Genomic DNA, 20538 nt, shown 5'->3' with positions numbered 1-20538 from the left:
TCCTGTATATTATAGTTACTTGGCGACATATATCCTTGAAATTTTCGTTCACTCTCGCGCATTCTGAGTATAGAGAAACCATGTTCTTGAGGTTATAGAGGGTAAGGGGGTTAGAGTTGACTTTCTATGTTTTTTTTTGTCTGTTTCAGAGGAAAAGATACCTCAATGTAATATTGAAGGATTTCATTGCTATCGACCTAGTCCAATCTACTTAACTCAATCATAGCCATGAAAAAAAAATTATGTGTCCTCATAAAAATATTTTCTTTTCAACAATTAAATGAAACATTCCACTCTCCCAACGTCCCTGTATCCCGGTATCTGTACATCCTTCCGAGGAGTAGTCCTCCTTGGGCATCGTCCATCCTGTCCTTTCCAGGAAGGTGGACAGGTCACTGGCAGTTTATATTGGCAGGTGTAGGCCAAGACTCGTCGAACACAGCCTTTTATTGACGATAGCTCCGGACACTCGCATAGGACATGCCTGACAGCTTCATCTTTCTGTTCACACATCTTGCATAGAGGTGTGTCTACGAGCCCTATATTATGAAGGTGTTTCCTTAGTTGACAACGGGCAATCAGAAATCCTTTGGTAAAACTTGTGTAAATGGCTTTTGGAGTAAATTGAATATGCGCCTTGGTATTAGCTAGAAAAATACTTATTTTGTGTCAATAATTCCCAGATCCAAAATGAAAGTATTGAAATAATTCATTGAATCAATATTTTGCATTCTATCCCCATTATAGACATTCTTGTTTCATGGGATTATTAAAGACTATTATTATTATCATATTTTAAATTGTATTGGAAATATTCACTTTCCCAGTAACTACATATCTACTTATTCTCCTTATACTACATACATCATATTTTGATTTCTGTAAGAGATTATGGAAATTCAAGAGAAGAAATTATAAACGCCTTTTCACTGATATTCTAGATGGTGGTTTTGAATGACTGAAACTGTGGTGAGATCCCACTGTAGTTTTTGATTTTTTGGCTTTTGAGGCATTGTGAAGAAAGTATGAGGCATACAGATGCTGTTCTGTACCCAAATTGAAGCCACTTGAGTTTGAGACATCTCCCCTCACAATTTTATCATGTTAAGAGTATTTTATACTTGAAATCAATGCTACTCAAAATTTGAATAAATATCGAAATTTAACATCTCAAGAAAAAAATCGGCAATTTGTAAAAAAACTATGTCCATCTGTGTCATCACTTCCTCAATATTGAAACTTGAACATTTTCACAACTGTCTAATTTCCTCAAATTATAATTTTTCACTTTTCTGCGGGCCTTTCGTCCAGAACTTTTTTGAAAAACACTCAACCGAGAGTACATTACAAATATCAGTGACTCTTTCATAGCAATAACTAACTGATATTTTTCAAACTCATACCAAAATAATAAGCAACCATGTCAGTTTTGAAGATACCGTTTATTAAAAAATTGGACATGATTTATATTTTTGTTGCACTAGCAATGAACATTTCATAATTGGTGGTGAGAATTCTTCTGCCATCTCGAACTTCCACACTATTATTTTTCCCATCCTTAGTTGAATCCAAGTATATTTTCAAAAACCTTTTCTGTTCTTGTTCGGGAATAGTAGGCAGAATTGTGCAAGTACATTGATATATATCTGTAACAGAAGCTTAGTGGAGTCAGTGATCTTCATCGTTATTTTGTGAATGTAAAGCTGTTGACAATACAGGTTTTCAGATGAAGTTGACTTCAAGAAAAATGAAGAAATCTTTGAAATAATCATCAAACACTCAAATTGACAGTTAAGATCATTTTAGAAAGTGTTTTTGAACGGTTTCATTAAGTATGCCCTGTTTGTGTCAAATTCAATAATTGAAGTTCGACCCCTTTTCTGTTGACAGATTGATATGATAGATACACACATTTGGTTTTGATGACCATAAGATTTAATGAATTATTTACCATCGTAAATCCACGATGGACGCAGTTAAAAAATGATATATTACATATTATTTCACAACTACCTCGATATGGGTATCAGATGATAGAGCTGGATTAGTAGAATAGTAGTACACTTTGAAAGATGGCAGCAGCTTCAAAATAGCTGATTACATTTTTTTTCGCAACTACCAATCTTCGGTGTTGATTAGATGAAAAAATAATGAAATCATTGGGTATAGTTGTTATAAGCCTTTTAAAACATCAACAAATGGAAACAAACTTTATTAACTTTTAGTATTAACCAACAGTTTTCGCACCTTCTAGTTGTACCTCTATCCTTGTTATTATATCGTCATGACAACTATCCTAGCTTACTATCTTCAATACAGGATAATGAACATACATATAATAATAGTATTTACGACCAGATGGTATTTCTCTCATACCATGGAAATACGGTAAACCTGTGGTATGGGACTTTACTTGCGTTGACACGGTCGCGGCTTACCATCTAGACGAAAGTTCCAAATCTGCTGGAACTGCAGCATTGTCTGGCGAGAAATTGAAAAGAAAAAAATACCAAAATTTTGAAAACAACTATCTGTTTCATCCAGTAGCGGTTGAAACTTTTGGTGTTTATGGACTGAATGATTCCGTACAGCCCATCTCGTTTTGTGTTTGTAAATCTTTTGCTGGAAAAATCCGAACTTGTTTACTTTGTGGTAAATGTTCAAGGAGTACCGAAAACTTATGGGAATTTCTGGAACTTCATCTAGCTTTTCCGAATATGACTAATAACCAGTCCGTGCAAAGCTTATTGTTAAATCATCTGAAAATGGAATTTTTAACAGGTGATGATCGACTGTATTGTCAAACATGCGCCAAACTAACTGACTGTTATAAGGAAACAAGTATAGCTGAGGCACCAGTCAATCTAATAATAACACTGATGATTTTCAAACAAGACTCAACCTCTAACGGAAGCAAGAAACTCTTTGGAAGGTTCGAAATAGATGAACATTTCAACCTAGCAGACCACTATTATATTCACTGTGGTTCTGGCGTTGAATTTGGTCATTATTACGCCTTGGTCAAAGAAGAAACGGACTGGTTTAAATTTGACGATAGTCATGTCACGAAGTGTTCTGGCGATGCATTGAATTTATTGGAGCCTCTGGAGACAACCTACATTTTGTTTTATAAGAGAGAGGACATTGTTAGATCTACAGATGATGTGGTGCTGCAGATTTTTCCGGGTTTTCCTGCAGCTGAAAAAGCAAATGCGCCACTGGAATCAATGAAGTCGCCCCGGAGCGCCAATTAATTTTTATTGTTGTTTTTATTTTATTTTATATATAGTAAAAATTCACACTTCAAACCCAAAATGAAGGAATTTATTAGTATTTACATATTTACCCCAACAATTTTATTATTTTTTATGTGATCAATACTATAGATTGTTCAGGAAAGTGTTGTGATGACTGCTATCTAGGATCTTCCGAATAATTTTTTAGTTTTCAGTACATCATCTACATCATTATTATTATTTCTTCAATAAAACCATTCAACATGATATTTTCATTTATTTTATCATTGACTGACAGATCCTGTGAAAAGTATCTTGACATCATGAAATTTTAATGCTGTTAATATATGATATGGATATTTGGTAGAAAGTCAATGAGATTGAAAAATAAATTGATTTTATACACATTAAGGATTTGATAATAGAACGACTTCATTGACTAAAAATAACAACATGAAAAACAATACAAGTATACAAAAAAAAGGAAAATATTGAGGTGAATGGGTGGGAAGTCAACAGAGCTGTTTTTGAACTCAATCTTCGAAATGAAAAAAACAGGAACTGAATAACTTCTTCAGGAAATGTCATCAGGAAACAACTTTTTGTAAGTATTTCATATGCATTGAGAGATAAATGTTCAAATTCCAGGTTTCATTTTTGAAAATGTATTTCATTTATATATGAATACTCCTCCCGTTACTGATAGGTGATGAAAGTTCAATAAATATCACAGTAAACCAGATGTCGAAATTCTTTCTTGAAAACTCATTTGTCAAAAACTACAAAAAGTGCTACGAATCAAATTGTCATGAATGTTATGCCAGAGTGAGAAGTGATTCAAAAGTGTTGAATGCGTGAATTCTGTCTTTATTTCTGAATATTAGAGATATAAGTCATGTTTTCAATGATCCGGTAATTTAGACTTCCGCTTTTTTTTAGAAAAGATTATCGACTGAAATGGTACACGACCGAATGATATATATTTGCAAATATGTTAGTTCAAACCTGAGTAGAGTTTTGAGAGGAACGTACCTCGTCTTATTATAATTTAAATGTTGACTGATTCATTGCTATTGAATTCACTAAGTTTGTTTTTGAATTGTGTGTATGCATCTACTATATCTCTTTTCAATTGTTTACTATTATTCAATAAGTTGTAATTGTGGTTAATTTTCAATGCTGAATCATTTATTGTGGAACTCTGATGATGAAACTGATGAATTTCGAAAGGTAGGAAATGCATATACAGTGCATTACTTTGATTTCCACCCCCCCCTTTTTATTTTTTCAACGGGTCAACTCTGAAAATTGAAATCGGGAATAATTAAATTAATGCATAAATACTTTATATAGAAGTGAAATTGACAGATGAAGTTTTCAAGATGGCGACTGGGCGCCATCTGGGAAAAAAAATTATCAGAAAGAGGGGTCTTGTGACACAAGTTTTTGGAGCTCCTGACAAATGCTTCACAACCCTAGAATATAATGTCGATATCTTCAACTACTACAAAAGGGCAGAACTTTTAATAATTGCCTGAATACATTGACATTCAACTACATAATATGAGGAAATAAGTTTGAGGTTAGTTCAGAAGATATTCGAAATGGTTGCCTTGAACTTCTTGACATATAAACAGCCTATCCGATATTTCACGCCAAAAATTTTCGAACACAGAAACGTCAACATCTCTACAAATATTTATTATTTTCTGCCGTATATCCAATACTGAAGCAGATTCAGTTTCGTACACCTTTTGCTTCAAAGGAGTAATGTGGTGGTGTTTCATCTTGTTGGAATACGGTATCCATATCGAATTCATTAGGATTCGCTTCGACGATTTCAGTGATGAGAGGGTCAACAGTAGTTTTCAGCATATTCAAATACAGTTTCCCTGTTGAATTTTGATCAATAAATAGAGGTCCTACAATATGGTTTCCCAATATTCCTGCCCAAACGTTAACTTTTTCCGGGTATTGGGTATGTGTCTCCGGAAAACGTGAGGGTTGGTGTCACTCCAATAACGGCAATTTTGTCTGTGAACATTGCCGTTTGAAAAAATGTACATTCGTCACCAAAACAATTATAGTGAAGATAGGTTGCCTTGCAATGGTTTTCGTCATGATTTCGCAAAACTTTGTTCCTCGATCAGGAACACCTTCAGTTAATTGGTGTAATATTTTGATATTATATGGATGATAACAATTTCTCTTCAAAAGTGCCCACACAGTGGAAGGAGACACCTCACAAATATCCGCGACGGAATAAGTAGACTGAATAGCTTCAATTTTTTTCTTCCAATGGACGAGAATTGACCATTCCAGAGATTGTTGACGTGGTACCTTCCTACTAGTAAAACCGAAAACTAAATGGGAATATTCTAACTGAACAATGATGTTCATTGTCGTACTGACATTTTATGAAGTTTTTATGAACGAAAAATAACTTAACAAAGCTCATCGTGTTGTTGGAATTGCCATATGGCAGATAAAAAGGAATATTTTTAGAAATATCGATATTAATGTGTTTGTTTTCAGGAAATTATTGAATGTTTCGCCATTTTGTAGTAGGTGAAGATATTGACTTATATCCCCCCTTTTCATTCAATTTGTTTTCTCAAGATTGCGCCCAATCGCCATCTTGAAGGTTTCATCTTTCAATTCCACTTCAAAATAAAGTATTGATGCATTAATTCCATTATCCCAAATTTCAATTTTTTAAGTGAACCCGTTCAAAAAATAAAAGCGGGGAATACATTAAAGAAATGCACTGTATACTTTTCTACGAACAAATTGAAGAATTAATACTCACTATCATACTCGTTTTCATCTACATATTCATATTTCCCAATATCTTCGAACAGTTCGTAACATTTGAAACCAGCCTCGCTCAAATCACTTTCCCATTGTTGGCGAGGATTGGGGCTGTAGTAATATGGAGATATGAAATTTTCAGGTCCATACTGTTTCCATTCTGGATGTTTTGCTAATCTATCCAGGGTTGCATCAGAAGGAATGTGTTTGAAGAATGTCAGAAATATTGAACCATCTTTCCTGAGCATATCGAACATATTTCTGAATGCCTGCCTGAAATGGTGAAATGGGTGAAAGATACGAATTGGAACAACAGGAAGGTACCGCCTTCTCCACTCAAAATGCCAAAAAATATCATCAATTCAAAAATATTCATTTCATTAAATTTTCAATCCACCGAATGGAGGTTCAGTAGTTCTGAATTTCTGAAGTGCTCATTATGCAAAATGAAGAATTCCACCTCCTCCGCCTTACCTTTCTTTTGAAAAAAGTCGAGATTTTTCCCTTTTGTTTCCTTTCAAATAGTTCTCCTCAGATATAATACATTTTGCCAGCATTTTTTCCAATCCTAGAAGCAGTTCTGATATGCTCTTTTTGGTATGTACTTTTGCTATGGCAGCGACTCGGTTCTCATTCAGTTCTCTTCTGAGTTGTCGCAAAATACCCTCCTTTCATGGTTCTTTCCAATCTTAGGAACAGAAGAAGTCCAACAGGTTCCCCTGTTGGATACGCTGGCTGGGACCAAAAGCAGTAAGCAATACTTTGACATTTGATCGAACTTGACTATTCCATTGGGACGAATGGGCATTGGTTTCCATTTCGTAACCTTATAATGATGATCCGTCACCAGTTATGACCCTTTTGAGCAAATCTCGATCGCCGTTGCCGTCATTCAACGGTTCTTTTGGTCAAAATTCAGCAATTTTGAAACGAACTTTGCTGCCACACGCTTAGAAATTTCGGAAAGAATTGCATGGCATGAGCCAACCGATATGTCTATATCTTCAGCCACTTCTCTAATGCCCGTATTCGCCGTATAGCAGTAAGCGAAGCTCAAGTGCTCGCAAAACGCTTCAGTTTTGTATGCACCGTATCCACAAACGCCTTTGAGTTCTCTTAAATGTAAGCGGCCAAACTCGGTGGCTTTATATGTAAGGCCAAGCTTATGTATATGTTACGGGCAACGTGATTACCTAGGCATTATTAAAAAGGACTGACCATTATTGATATAGCCCAAGAGCGATGGGCAAAGTCATTAATTTATTACTTTGACCGGCCATTATCAATAACACCCGACGGTCCATGGTCCAAGTCAGTGTTTGAGATACCTTGAATTTATCACTTGGACCGGGCAGTATGATTAATTCTCTACTTACCACTTCGGCATCGATCGCAGTCCTTACGAAGCTATGTTTGGCACACCCAAAGTAGGTTTGCCAAACATAGCCTTTCGTCCAGAACTTTTTTGAAAAACACTCAACCGAGAGTACATTACAAATATCAGTGACTCTTTCATAGCGATAACTAACTGATATTGTTCAAACTCAAACCAAAATAATATGCAACAATCTCAGTTTTGAAGATACCGTTTATTAAAAAATTGGACATAATTTATATTTTTGTTGCACTAGCAATGAACATTTCATAATTGGTGGTGAGAATTCTTCTGCCATTTTGAACTTCCACACTATTATTTTTCCCATCCTTAGTTGAATCCAAGTATATTTTCAAAAACCTTTTTTGTTCTTGTTCGGGAATAGTAGGCAGAATTGTGCAAGTACATTGATATATATCTGTAACAAAAGCTTAGTTGAGTCAGCGATCTTCATCGTTATTTTGTGAATGTGAAGCTGTTGACAATACAGATTTTCAGATGAAGTTGGCATCAAGAAAAATGAAGAAATCTTTGAAATAATCATCAAACACTCAAATTGACAGTTGAGATCATTTTCGAAAGTGAGTGTTTTTGAACGGTTTCATTAAGTATGCCCTGTTTGTTTGAGTCAAATTCATTAATTGAAGTTCGACCCCTTTTCTGTTGACAGATTGATCTGACATTTGATACACACATTTAGTTTAGATGACCATAAGATTTAATGAATTCTGTACCATCGTAAATCCACGATGGACGCAGCTACAAAATGATATATTACATATTATTTCACAACTACCTCGATATGGGTATCAGATGACAGAGCTGGATTAGTAGAATAGTAGTACACTTTGAAAAAGATGTGAATTCAAGATGGCAGCAGCTTCAAAATAGCTGATTACATTTTTTTTCGCAACTACCAATCTTCGGTGTTGATTAGATGAAACAATAATGAAATCGTTGGGTATAGTTGTTATGAGCCTTTTAAAACATCAACAAATGGAAACAAACTTTAATAACTTTTAGTATTATCCAACAGTTTTCGCACTTTCTAGTTGTACCTCTATTCTTGTCATTATATCGTCATGACAACTACCCCAGCTTACTATCTTCAATACAGGATAATGAACATACATATAATAATAGTATTTACGACCAGATGGTATGTCTCTCATATCATGGAAATACGGTAAACCTGTGGTATGGGACTTTACTTGCGTTGACGCGGTCGCGGCTTCCCATCTAGCCGAAAGTTCCAAGTCTGCTGGAACTGCAGCATTGTCTGGCGAGAAATTGAAAAGAAAAAAATACCAAAATCTTGGAAACACCCACTCTGTTTCACCCACTAGCGGTTGAAACTTTCGGTTTTTATGGACTGAATGATTCCGTACAGCCCATCTCGTCTTGTGTTTGTAAATCTTTTGCTGGAAAAATCCGCACTTGTTTACTTTGTGGTACATGTTCTAGAAGTACCGAAAATTTATGTGAAATTTATTTCTCCAGATTGCGCCCAGTCGCCATCTTGAATGTTTCATCTGTCAATTCCACTTCAAAATAAAGTATTCATGCATTAATTCCATTATCCCAAATTTCAATTTTTTGAGTGGACCCGTTCAAAAAATAAAAGAGGGGGGAGACATTAAAGAAATGCACTGTATACTTTTCTACGAACGAATTGAAGAATTAATACTCACTATCATACTCGTTTTCATCTACATATTCATATTTTCCAATATCTTCTAACAGTTCGTAACATTTGAAACCAGCTTCGCTCAAATCACTTTCCCATTGTTGGCGGGGATTGGGGCTGTAGTAATATGGAGATATGAATTTTTCAGGGCCATACTGTTTCCATTCTGGATGTTTTGCTAGTCTATCCAGGGTTGCATCAACCACCTTTCCTGAGCATATCGAACATATTCCTGAATGCCTGCCTGAAATGGTGAAATGGGTGAAGAATACGAATTGAAACAACCGGAAGGTACCGCCTTCTCCACTCAAAATGCCAAAGGATATCAACAATTCAAAAATATTCATTTCATTAAATTTTCAATCCACCGAATGGAGAGGTTCAGTAGTTCTGAATTTCTGAAGTGTTCATTATGCAAAATGGAGAATTCCACTTCCACCTCCTCCGCCCTACCTTTCTTTCGAAAAAAGTTTAGTTTTTCAATTTCTCTTTTGTTCCGTTTCAAGTAGTTCCACTCAGTTCTCATTTTGCCAGCATTTTTTCCAACTTAGAAGCAGTTCTGATATGCTCCTTTTGGTATGTACTTGAGTTTTGGCAGCGACTCGGTTCTCATTCGGTTCTCTCCTCAGTTGTCGCAAAACACCGTCCTTCCACAAGTCTTTTCGATCTCAGAAACAGAAGAAGTCCAACAGGTTCCCCTGTTGGATACGCTGGCTGGGACCAAAAGCAGTAAGCAATACTTCGACATTTGATCGAACTTGGCTCTTCCATTGGAACGAATGGGCATTGGTTTACATTTCGTAACCTTATACTCATGATCCGTCACCAGTTATGACCCTTTTGAGCAAATCTGGATCGCCGTTGACGTCATTCAACAGTTCTTTTGGTCAAAATTCAGCAATTTTGAAACGATCTTTGCTGCCACATGCTCTGAAATTTCGGAAAAATTGCATGGCATGAGCCAACCGATATCTCTATATCTTCAGCCACTTCTCTAATGCCCGTATTCGCCGTATAGCAGTAAGCGAAGCTCAAGTGCTCGCTTAACGCTTCAGTTTTGTATGCACCGTCTGCAAAAACGCCTTTAAGTTCTCTTAAATGTAAACGGCCAAATTCGGTGGCTTTATATGTAAGGCCAAGCTTATGTATATGTTACGGGCAACGTGACTAACTGTGCTTTATTAATAAGGACCGACCATTATTATTAATGCCCAAAAGCGATGGGCAAAGTCATCAATTCATCACTGTGACCGGCCATTATCAATAATACCCGACGGCCCGTGGTCCATGTAATAAGTCAGTGTTTGAGATACCTTGAATTTATCACTTGGACCGAGCAGTATGATTAATTCTCTACTTACCACTCCGGCATCGATCGCAGTCCTTACGAAGCTATGTTTGGCAAACCCAAAGTAGGTTTAAAATCAATATTGCCATCGTATTGCCATTGAATGTTCGCATTGCCGAGCACAAGAAACACACACAGCGAAGGGAAACCAGCAAATCAGGAATAGCAGACCATGTTTGGACCCATCAACACAATATCGAGTGGTCCCAAGCTGAGATCTTGCACAGAGAGGAACATTGGTTTAGGAGAAAATTCAAGGAAGTCGCATACATGTTGTCCAATAACGTATGGAAACCCATCATCAAGCAAAAAATGGCCAACTTCCGCAAAACGGTCATCTCCCACGGAACCAGTGAAGCGGAAAATGGAAAGCGGGGATAAGTGAAAGTACTCGAACGACCTATAAATAGTCATCTCTCGGAGAAATCAGTCCAGTCATCACCCGAAGACGATTGTAGATACTAACAATCGAAACGTCGTGAACTAACGTGACTTGGAATCTCTTCACTCTTTATTTTCATTTTCTTTTTTCATTTCTTTATTTTTATTTATTCAATTGTTCTATTTTTACTTGCATTTTATTTCACTATTATTTCATTTCAGGTTTATTCTGGTTAATATAATTGTTATATTCAGCTATTCATTTTCAATTTTCCTTTTTTAGTTGTTTCAGGGATTTCAAATCATTTCATATAGTAGACAATGGAAGTCCGAACTAGTGAAATTCAGTATCGCCATCTTTTGACGGGTTAACGGAGATAGTAAGTGAAGATGACCTTGAGGCAATGTTGAAATTGTGGACAGAGCGGATGATGCCGTAAACGAAGACAGCGATAACATAGATGAAAACTCAGCCGCTGTTATTGGTTCTATTTCTGTTACGACTGAACCTGAACTCCGTTCCAAACTGAAACAACAATCTGATGATATTCAACCAGAAAATCAGCAACCTTATGTGGACATAATGAATGAAAACCGTCGACTAGACGATCAATAGCCTTCTGAACTGGAACAACATTCTGCCGATAGTACCTCAGAAAAGCAGCAACATACTGTGGGCATAATAAATGAAAACCCTCGACCAGACGATCAACAGCCTTCTGAACTGGAACAACATTCTGACGATAGTTTACCAGAAAATCAGCAACCCACTGTGAGTGTGGAAACAGGACCGTCGCCATGGGGGGGAAGCCTCCACCCCTGCTTATTCGACTTGGGAAAAAGTTGGGAAAAGTTGGAAAATTTAGGGCCATGAAGATAGAAAAAAATAATAGTAAAAAAATTAATAAAAATTTAAAAAATAAAATGAGAGAAAAGAAAATGAGAGTTAGGGGAGACCGGGGCAAGATGAAGTTCGTGGCAGCACGGGAAGTAAGCTTGTGTGCGTGAATAGTAATCGTGTTCGGAGCGGCGACAGCGCCATTTGCATGAACTTCACTCTCCGTTAGTGTGTCCAAGCAGAGCGAACAGGTTAGAACTCGTTTTTGCATTGCAGAGAGAAAAAAGTGATATTGCAAGTTTTTTTATTGATTCAAAAACTGATGTACAGACATGTAAGTACCTGTGTTAATGTATTATTTCAATCCCGAGCTTATTATAGTAGTCCAAAACATTAAATTCAAACCAGATTTTTTCGCCAGTAAAGTTTGAGGTTAGAATTGCGTCATCTTTTTTACCTACGTGTGGATCGGGGCAAGATGATCGTGGCATAATGGGATACTATCCCGTTTTGCCCCGCCCTTGTGATTAAAATAACATTTTCTATGTACGGATAATCAAGTGACTGAAAACGGTGAAAAACAAATAAAGAAACCTGGAAAAAAGACTGCAAAGAAGATTAAAAGCGTCAAACCAAAAGGTGCAAAAAAGAAACTGAATCGGAAGATAGTTCATCCCAAGAAGAGGATGATGACTGTGCTTGCATCTATTGTGGGTACTTATACTCAGATTCAACCGAAGGTTGGGTCATCTGCGGCGTGTGCCACGATTGGGCGCATAATTCATGTGCTGGAGTAGATGAGGAAGATGAAGAGGTACACATTTGTGAACGCTGTCTACCCGATTAAAAAGCGTACTCGTTTTGCCTCACAGCGTTTCCCATCTTACCCCAGTTATGGGGCAAAACGGGAAATTTGCCGAGTTTATTTTTCATTATTTGCCAAAAAAAGTTTTGTGATTTTGCATGCTACAACATTTAATTATAAGAGAGAAATGTATAATGGTTACCTCTTTTGTTAAAGAATGTTATTAAAGAGTTTAATTTTCCTTGTATAAAGAGTTTTGTCTTAGCTATCTCATCTTGCCCCAGTCTCCCCTAATAAGAAAAGGGAAAGAACCAGGAGAAGGTTGGGATTTCCCAACATGCCTAACTTGGAGATCAAATATTTTGAAATTCTGAGTTGTTTGAAAACTTCAAAAAAGTTTAATTTCTCCCAAGTAAGAGAACAGCCAACAAATTTGGAAGTAACAATTTTACAAAATTCCCAACTTTTCGCTGTTTTTCCGACTTGGAAATGTTGGGAAATCCAGGGCCGTGGAGAGAGAAAAAATAATAGTAGAAAACGATGAGCACAATATTATTTAAGTGTTGTTTCCTTTCATTTGTATTGAATATTCCTATACATAATGGATATGGTGGAAGACCAAGGATCTTGGTCCAAAGTAGAATAATTCCCATTATTATTTTATAATCACCAAAATTTATTTTTGTTTGAGCATACCCTAACGGGCATAAGCCCGTTAGGGTATGCTCACTTAGCTATGCTTAGCTTATGCTTACTTAGCTATCCAATCTTTGGATAGCTAAGTAAGAAAATTATAGTAGTAACTAATCCCTCGGCTTTCATTTTTTCGAAAGTTAGGAAATTTTGCTGGTGGAGTTGGGAAAATTTGAATTCCCTCCCCCCCCCCGGTTTTTCTTTTCGCTACGGCCCTGTGTGGACATAATAAATAAAAACCCGCGAGCAGCCGATCAACAGCCTTCTGCCAATATGAGCAATGAAAAGGAAAATTCTGATAATGAAAATACTGTATCTTTACTCAACGCAAAATCAAACGCGAAGGCTCGTAACGCAGCTAAAGAATCACTTGATAAGCAAACCGAAAAAATGTTGGCGCGTTCAAATGCAGAAATACGCCGAAGCGTTCGAGTAAGGATACCTGACTTAGATCTAGCCAAGACGGATAGTCGTAATATAATTGCTATTATTATATCTGTTGAAAAAGAAAAACTTTACAAACTTGGAACTGAACACGGTATTTTAAACCAACTGTACTACAGGAATGAGTTTACTGTGTTCATTTCGATCGACGATGTTCCAAAATTTGATATTACTCTCCAAGAATGTGCTTAAAGAGACTCTCATTTTGATTGACAAGGCTTCCAGCATTGTAACTGTAGTAGTGACTGCAATTCAAAACGTTGAAAATACAAGAAATTAAACATTCTCTGCAATTCCAAATGTCACAAAAGCTCATATTGCAAGAATAAATAATTCTAAACTTAATAACTTTCTTGCACAGTCCTTATTTATTAGATATTTCTGTTGATATTTCTCAGTTCACCAATTTCAAAACTATTGTTCTTAAGTAATATTACTGACCACTACTACTAACTACTATATTCAACAGATTATTTTTTATTAACTTTTCATGAAAATTTTGTATTTTTTTTTTCATTTAATAGACAAAAACACCACAGTTCACCTATTTTATTATTTTGCCCAAGATAGGGTGGGCATTATTCATAATGGCCGGGAAAAGTGAATGAATACAGAACGGCCATTATTAATAGTGCCCGGACTTATCAAAATGCCCGTAACATATACATCAGAACCCCACTTCTTATTCTTCATTTTTGGAAATAATAATAACAAAGTGTTGTATTGCTGAAATGTTTCAGTAAACGGACTTGTAAAATTAAAATCAGTTGTTGCAGAACGATGGAACTTGAAGATGAAATCATGCTGAAAAACAATAATGGCATCTTACACATCATTGATTTTGGATATTCACGAAGAATTTTTAGGAGGCCCAACTATTTCGAGGAGATGGATGATATGGCCTTTTATAGAAGTTTCGGACTGACCAAGCTGACAACACTATTTGTGCTGGAGCTCACAGAAGATGCTTTAGAATTCGAAAATGATTTGTGAAAAAACATTCAATTGTTTTTACTTTTTTTTTTCATATAATCACATAAAATACAGGGTCTTTCACGACGAATATATGGAGGAATAGGAATATATGGAGAACAATTCAAAATCGTTTGTGGTAGTGGGTTTCACAAAATGGCCTTCTCAATTAAAATATTTTCAACTTCCGGTCTCTTTCTGTTATACCGGAAGTTGAGGGCAACTTCCTCATTTCAAAAGAAACATGCAATATTTTATTACATTTTTTAATTTCTCAGCACATTTTAGGCCCACTTTGTATAACAATGCCTATACCCAAATTTGTTAGTTTTGGAAATAATGATTTTTTTCTGAAAAATTTGACAGGTACAGCACCACTCCGAAAAAATCATAACTCATAGACAGTAACAGTGGTGAAATTTCACAAAATCACACCTTAGATATCAAGTCATGAAAAGATCCATCGAATTTTCGAAAATAATTTACAGGGTGGTCGAAATTTCCACCTTAAACATAACATCGAGAAAACTTATGAAACATGATATTTTCAAATGGAAACCATACACTATTCTATTTTTTTTGATACTACGAGAAGAAAGTTTGATATCTTTCATGGTTTCCATTCGAAAAAATCGTGTTTCATCAGTTTTCTCGATGTTACGTTTAACATGGAAATTTTGATCACCCTGTAAATTATTTTCGAAAATTCGATGGACCTGTTCATGACTTGATCCTTAAGGGTGTGATTCTGTGAAATTTTACATTTTCAACTGTTACTGTCTATGAGTTATGATTTTTTCGGAGTGGTTCTGTAACTGTCAACACACTCCATATGGAAAATGGCTTTCTATCGAATCGCTTGAAATTTTAGTATTTTATTGAGCTCGATCTACTGATCAAAAGTCACCATAGGCACAACAAAATGCCGTGTATAGTTTTCGAAATACAAGGTGTCAAAGCTGGAAAATGCCACTTTCAGACCAATATTAACTAGTTGATATCACATATAATTATCGTTAGAATTGAAAAAAAACTAAATGGAGTATATAATTCTGTTCTCAAACCAAACTTCTATATATATATATATATATATATATATGTTATGAACTATAAAGAATAATATACAGGATGAATCGTTATTATTTTTAGGTACTATAAAATGAAAAATGAAACTCAGAAATGTGTTGACGCTTTCATGCATATTGCTGAAAAAATCACAATTATTGTGAGATAAGGCAAATTGGGTCGTCGTCTTTTCAAAACTCATCTACCGAGAACGACCTCACATTTTCAATATCCTTGAAAAATATGCTTACTTGACTATGCCAGGTTATAAATAGGAAACGGTTAATGCGAATTTTCTGTAATTTCCACTCAAATTCACAAATCACATTCACTATGGAATGCTAAAATATAAAAGAATTTGACAGTTAAAATTTTAGTATACGAGGCGAAATGTAACAAAACTATTTCAGAATCCTATAAATAGATATGAGGTATTTGAATCACTCTGTTGATCATTCCTGATTTTGGTTTCTGTACATTTTCACCTGATTCAAGTGAAAATTTTGTTGAAATGTAAAAAACGAATCATTGCGAAACAATAATATAAATCGCAACAAAAATTGTGAATCGCTCTATATAAAATAATAAATCTAATATTTTCGGTGTATTGTGGCCTCGATTAGAAACGGTTGAATGAGTTATTGCGATTTTTCAACAATATGCATGAAAGCGTTAACTCATTTTAGAGTTTCATTTTTCATTTTATAGTTCCCAAAAATAATAACGATTCAACCTGTATATTATTCTTTAGAGTTCATAACGTATATGTAAGTTTGGTCTGAGATCAGAGCTATAGACTCCATTCAGTTTTTTCAATTCTACCGATAATTATGTGTGGTGTTAACTAGTTAATATTGGTTTGGAAGTGACATTTTCCAGTTTTGACACCTTTTATTTCGAAAACTATACATATAATTTTTCTGTGCCTGTGTTGACTTTTGATCAGCAGATCGAGCTCAACAGAATACTAAAATTTCAAGCGATTCGACAGAAAGCCATTTTGCATAAGGAATGTGCGTGGTCCTTTTTCAGAAAAAAATTAATATCTCGAAAACTAACAAATTTGGGTTAAGGCAGGGGTCTCCAAACTACGGCCCGCGGGCCAAATCCGGCCCGCTAGTGTCATCAATCCGGCCCGCGACAGCCAATGATTTACTGTCATCAATCTTGCCCACGACAGCCAATGATTACCTAATTGTTGTTACTATTGCTGTGATAAGTTGAAGAAGAAAACAGAGAATAATAATTACTCGGTTTTATTTACTTACAAGGTAAAACTTATCGACAGAAATGATGACAAAGAAAACTTAACTTAAGTATCTGAGTTTAAGCATATTAATAACGAACAAATAATTGAAATGAATCACAGTAAAACGAAAACACTAATGAGATTTATGTAATTGTGATTTTCCACCGACAATACTTTGTAGTTGTGGATCAATTTTACTTGTACCAATCATCAAAAGAGATTCAAGATGCTCATCGGTTAATTGAGATCTGTAAACATTCTTTGTGTACTTGGAAAACGTTTTCTCACACAAGTAAGTAGTACCAAAAACAGAAAAAAAAAAACATTTTTTTATGCAATTTATCATTATTTATCATTTAAATTTATGCAAATTGTCAAATTGTTTCAGTGGACGACTCTTATAAAATTCCAACAAAGATGAATTTTGATATTTGTTCTTAAGCATATCACTGCACCGTAAATCAATAATTTCCATTTGGACTTCCGAAGCCAGAGTTTCAATGTCGAAATCAAAAGGATTTTGAGAAAGCTTAACTTCATTCGCAATGACATCAAAATCTGAAAAACAAGTATCAAAATTTATCTTCAAAGCACTCAAAGTTTCGATTGCAAAATTGACGGAAAATTCAGTCTCTGTAGTGTGGCTGAATATTTCACATGTTTTAAAATTTGTGAAACATTTTTCACGTAATTGCGATTGAAATAGTATCATTTTCTTCCTGAAGGATTTGATATTGGTGTATAAATCAGGAAGAAGCTGATTTTCTCCTTTCAATCTCAAATTCAGTTCGTTCATATGATTTGTCAAATCGACATAGAAGGCTAACTTCCACATCCATTCACTATTTTCTGAATCGGCAAAAGGGCGCTGCTTCTCATAAAAAAAAATTTCGATCTCTGCTCGAAGTTCAAAAAAGCGCTCAAGGACTTTTCCGCAAATAAGCCAGCGTACGGAAGTATGACATAAATAATTTTCTCCAATCTGTTGAATAAACTCGCGGAATTGTCGGTGATTCAGCCCAGTGAATCTGATGAAGTTAACAGCTGATATGACTGGTTTCAAAACTTCAGATATATCCAAACATTTTCCGCACAAGGACTGTTGATGAATGATACAATGTAAGACTAATGGTTTTGAACCACCATCATTTTCTACAACCTTTGACACAAGTGCAACCACTCCTTCATTTTTACCATACACATTTTTGCCTCCATCAGTTGTTATAGATTTAAAATTTCTCCATCGAAGGTTCTTTTTATTAATGGCATTTTCAACTCCCTTAAAAATATCTGCCCCAGTTGTCGTGCCGTGAATACTATCAATATCAAGAAGTTCTTCATACCCTTTATAGCTTTTATCTACTTCGCGAATAAAAATCAACACCAGAGCAGTATCTGACACATCCGTTGACTCATTCAATGCTAGAGAAAACCACTCATGATGTCCAATTTTGTCAGACAGTTGAGATGATATATTTTCTGCGATGTCTTGCACCCTCCGAGACACGGTGTTTGCTGACAAACTGACACTTTTAAATAAATTTACCTTGTCGGAGCATATTTCTTCGGCTACTGCAATCAAGCATTCTTTTATCATTTCTCCATCGGTGAATGGTTCGCCACGTTTTCCGATTTCAAGAGCCACACGAAAGCTGGCGCGAGTTGCAGACTCTTGTTCAGTATTCGCTTTGGTAAACAAAGATTGCTGAGATTTGGGTCCGCGTTTCAAAGCTTCAAATTTTTTCTTCCTCAAACTTCCTGTATACTTGGAGTAACTTTGAAGATATTTCGATTCATAGTGTCGTTTAATGTTATAGTCTTTGAGAACAGCTATGGTTCCATTACAAATTAAACATAGCGCCTTAATACTGGACTAAATCACAAAATACTGAAATTTCCATTTTTCTTGGAACGTTCTGCATTTACTATCGATTTTTCGCTTCTTTTCCATACTAACAAATCACACATAAAAACAATAAGTCAAATCAAAATACTTTTATTGACGGGTGTTACTTTATTTCACCATAGACAGTTTCGCTTCCTTCGCCTTTCCTATGCAGACTAACTCGCAGTTGCGCCGCTAGCCTTTTTATATGCAAGTATTACTGCCATCTCGAGGTGATCGGAATACACTAGCTAGAACCAGAACTTCCTCGAACCAACGCGGTAATTCTAAATATTTAATTACGCCTAATGCCACCTAGCGGGTAGCTGAAAAAGATAGTACATAGTACCACTACTCACCACTAGATGTCGTTAAGTGTCACGATACACAATAATAATTGAAATGCAAAAAAAGCGTAAGTTTGCTTAGGTCACGCACTTTGCGGCTATCCTAGTCTAGAAATATAGTTAGGGGCAGAAATTGGCCCTTGGAACAAACTGAAAAAAGCATTATGGCCCGAAGGCTTCAAAGTTTGGAGACCCCTGGGTTAAGGCATTGTTATACAAAGTGGGCCTGAAATGTGCTGTGGAATTCAAAAATGTAATTAAATACCGGGTGTTCCTTTTGAAATAAGGAAATTGCCGTCAACTCCCTATATAACGGAAAGAGACCGGAAGTTGAAAATATTTCAGTTGAGAAGGCCATCTTGTAAATCCCACTACCACAAAATTTCAAGTTTTTGTTTTGAAGAGTTCTTCATAAAATCCTAACGAACGCTCGTCGTGGAAGACCCTGTATACTTTCTAATTACTGACTATTTCTAGGAAATTTCATCAGATATAAAGCTCGTGCATAGGGATTTTGTACAATTCAGTTAGTTAAAACTATAGACTATGAACGAGTTATATTTTTTATGGATTTCTCACTAATATTTTCCCGATTTACAAATTCATTTACTGATATTTTCGTCTATTCGGGTCAAATAATTGAATTTGGAACATACCTTGGTTGCCTCACATGGTGCATGACAAAAAATCCAAATATATGATCGAATCTATTCAGATACTCCAGTGGAACTTGTTTTGCAGCTATATTCAGTTGCCCGAATGTCACTGAAGGAAGTGTCGAGTTTTTGCTTGCATATTCAATCATATTTTCCGAAAGGTCCGTAGCAACATACTCTTTCAAATCGCTTGGTAAATAGGGAAAGAATGATTTCTGAGAATTTCCACCTTCAGCATGCCCAATTTCCAAAACAGAAGCGTTTTTTCTCCATTTTATCAAGTGACGAAATTTTTCCAACTGTTTTGCAGTAACAACTGTGGTTAACCTATTGTACTTTGAGAACAGTTCTGGCAGAACCATAGCCATGTTGAGATATTAGTATAGAAAACGAATTGTGCTTCAAAACTTGCCTGTTGACTTACTAGCACACTAAAAGAGTCAACTGAGATATCACAGTTTTGATATAGCAATCAATGCAGCGCAACCTGTTATTTTGTAATATATATAATTATTTTTATCAAAAGAAACAATTATAGATAACGACAAACTAGAAAGTTTAAAGTTCAAAAAATATCGTTTAAAATTACAACACTCTAATTATATTCAATGGGCCAATATACAATGTCACCATTAAAGTGCGCACCATATGGGAAACTTTTTTTTCTCGAAAAATTTCAATGCAGTTTAACTTCGGCACTTGTTTGTGCTTTGAATTTAACTCAAAATGATTCGGACAACTGCGAC

At 35.6% G+C, this 20538-nt stretch overlaps 1 protein-coding gene across 1 annotated transcript; it reads right to left on the bottom strand.

The window, feature by feature from the left end:
- Window positions 1-1423: 1423 nt before the first annotated feature.
- On the bottom strand, window positions 1424-20282 carry LOC111506436 (juvenile hormone acid O-methyltransferase). The gene is made up of 3 exons (XM_074186025.1): window positions 19793-20282; window positions 6046-6320; window positions 1424-1646 (listed from the first exon to the last, which is right to left on the bottom strand). Exons 1-3 carry the CDS (start codon window positions 20158-20160, stop codon window positions 1465-1467), a joined length of 825 nt encoding a protein of 274 aa, XP_074042126.1. The 5' UTR covers window positions 20161-20282; the 3' UTR covers window positions 1424-1464.
- Window positions 20283-20538: the final 256 nt, after the last annotated feature.

This window comes from Leptinotarsa decemlineata, unplaced genomic scaffold (assembly GCF_025532065.1).
Source record: "Leptinotarsa decemlineata unplaced genomic scaffold, Ldec_3_MD MMD2_tig00078422_RagTag_RagTag, whole genome shotgun sequence".
NCBI lineage: Eukaryota > Metazoa > Arthropoda > Insecta > Coleoptera > Chrysomelidae > Leptinotarsa > Leptinotarsa decemlineata.
Note: the sequence above shows the minus strand (reverse complement) of the source record. Positions and strands in the feature narration are given on the sequence as shown.

What these genes read in the sequence shown, in the direction of transcription:
- LOC111506436 (XM_074186025.1), bottom strand. Translation starts at nt 20,160, where the DNA reads ATGGCTATGGTTCTGCCAGAACTGTTCTCAAAGTACAATAGGTTAACC. An exon ending in CACCATGTGAGGCAACCAAG is followed by an intron (nt 6,321 to 19,792) that starts GTATGTTCCAAA and finishes TCACCATTTCAG; the next exon opens with GCAGGCATTCAGAAATATGT. An exon ending in AGATGAAAACGAGTATGATA is followed by an intron (nt 1,647 to 6,045) that starts GTGAGTATTAAT and finishes CTTCTGTTACAG; the next exon opens with ATATATATCAATGTACTTGC.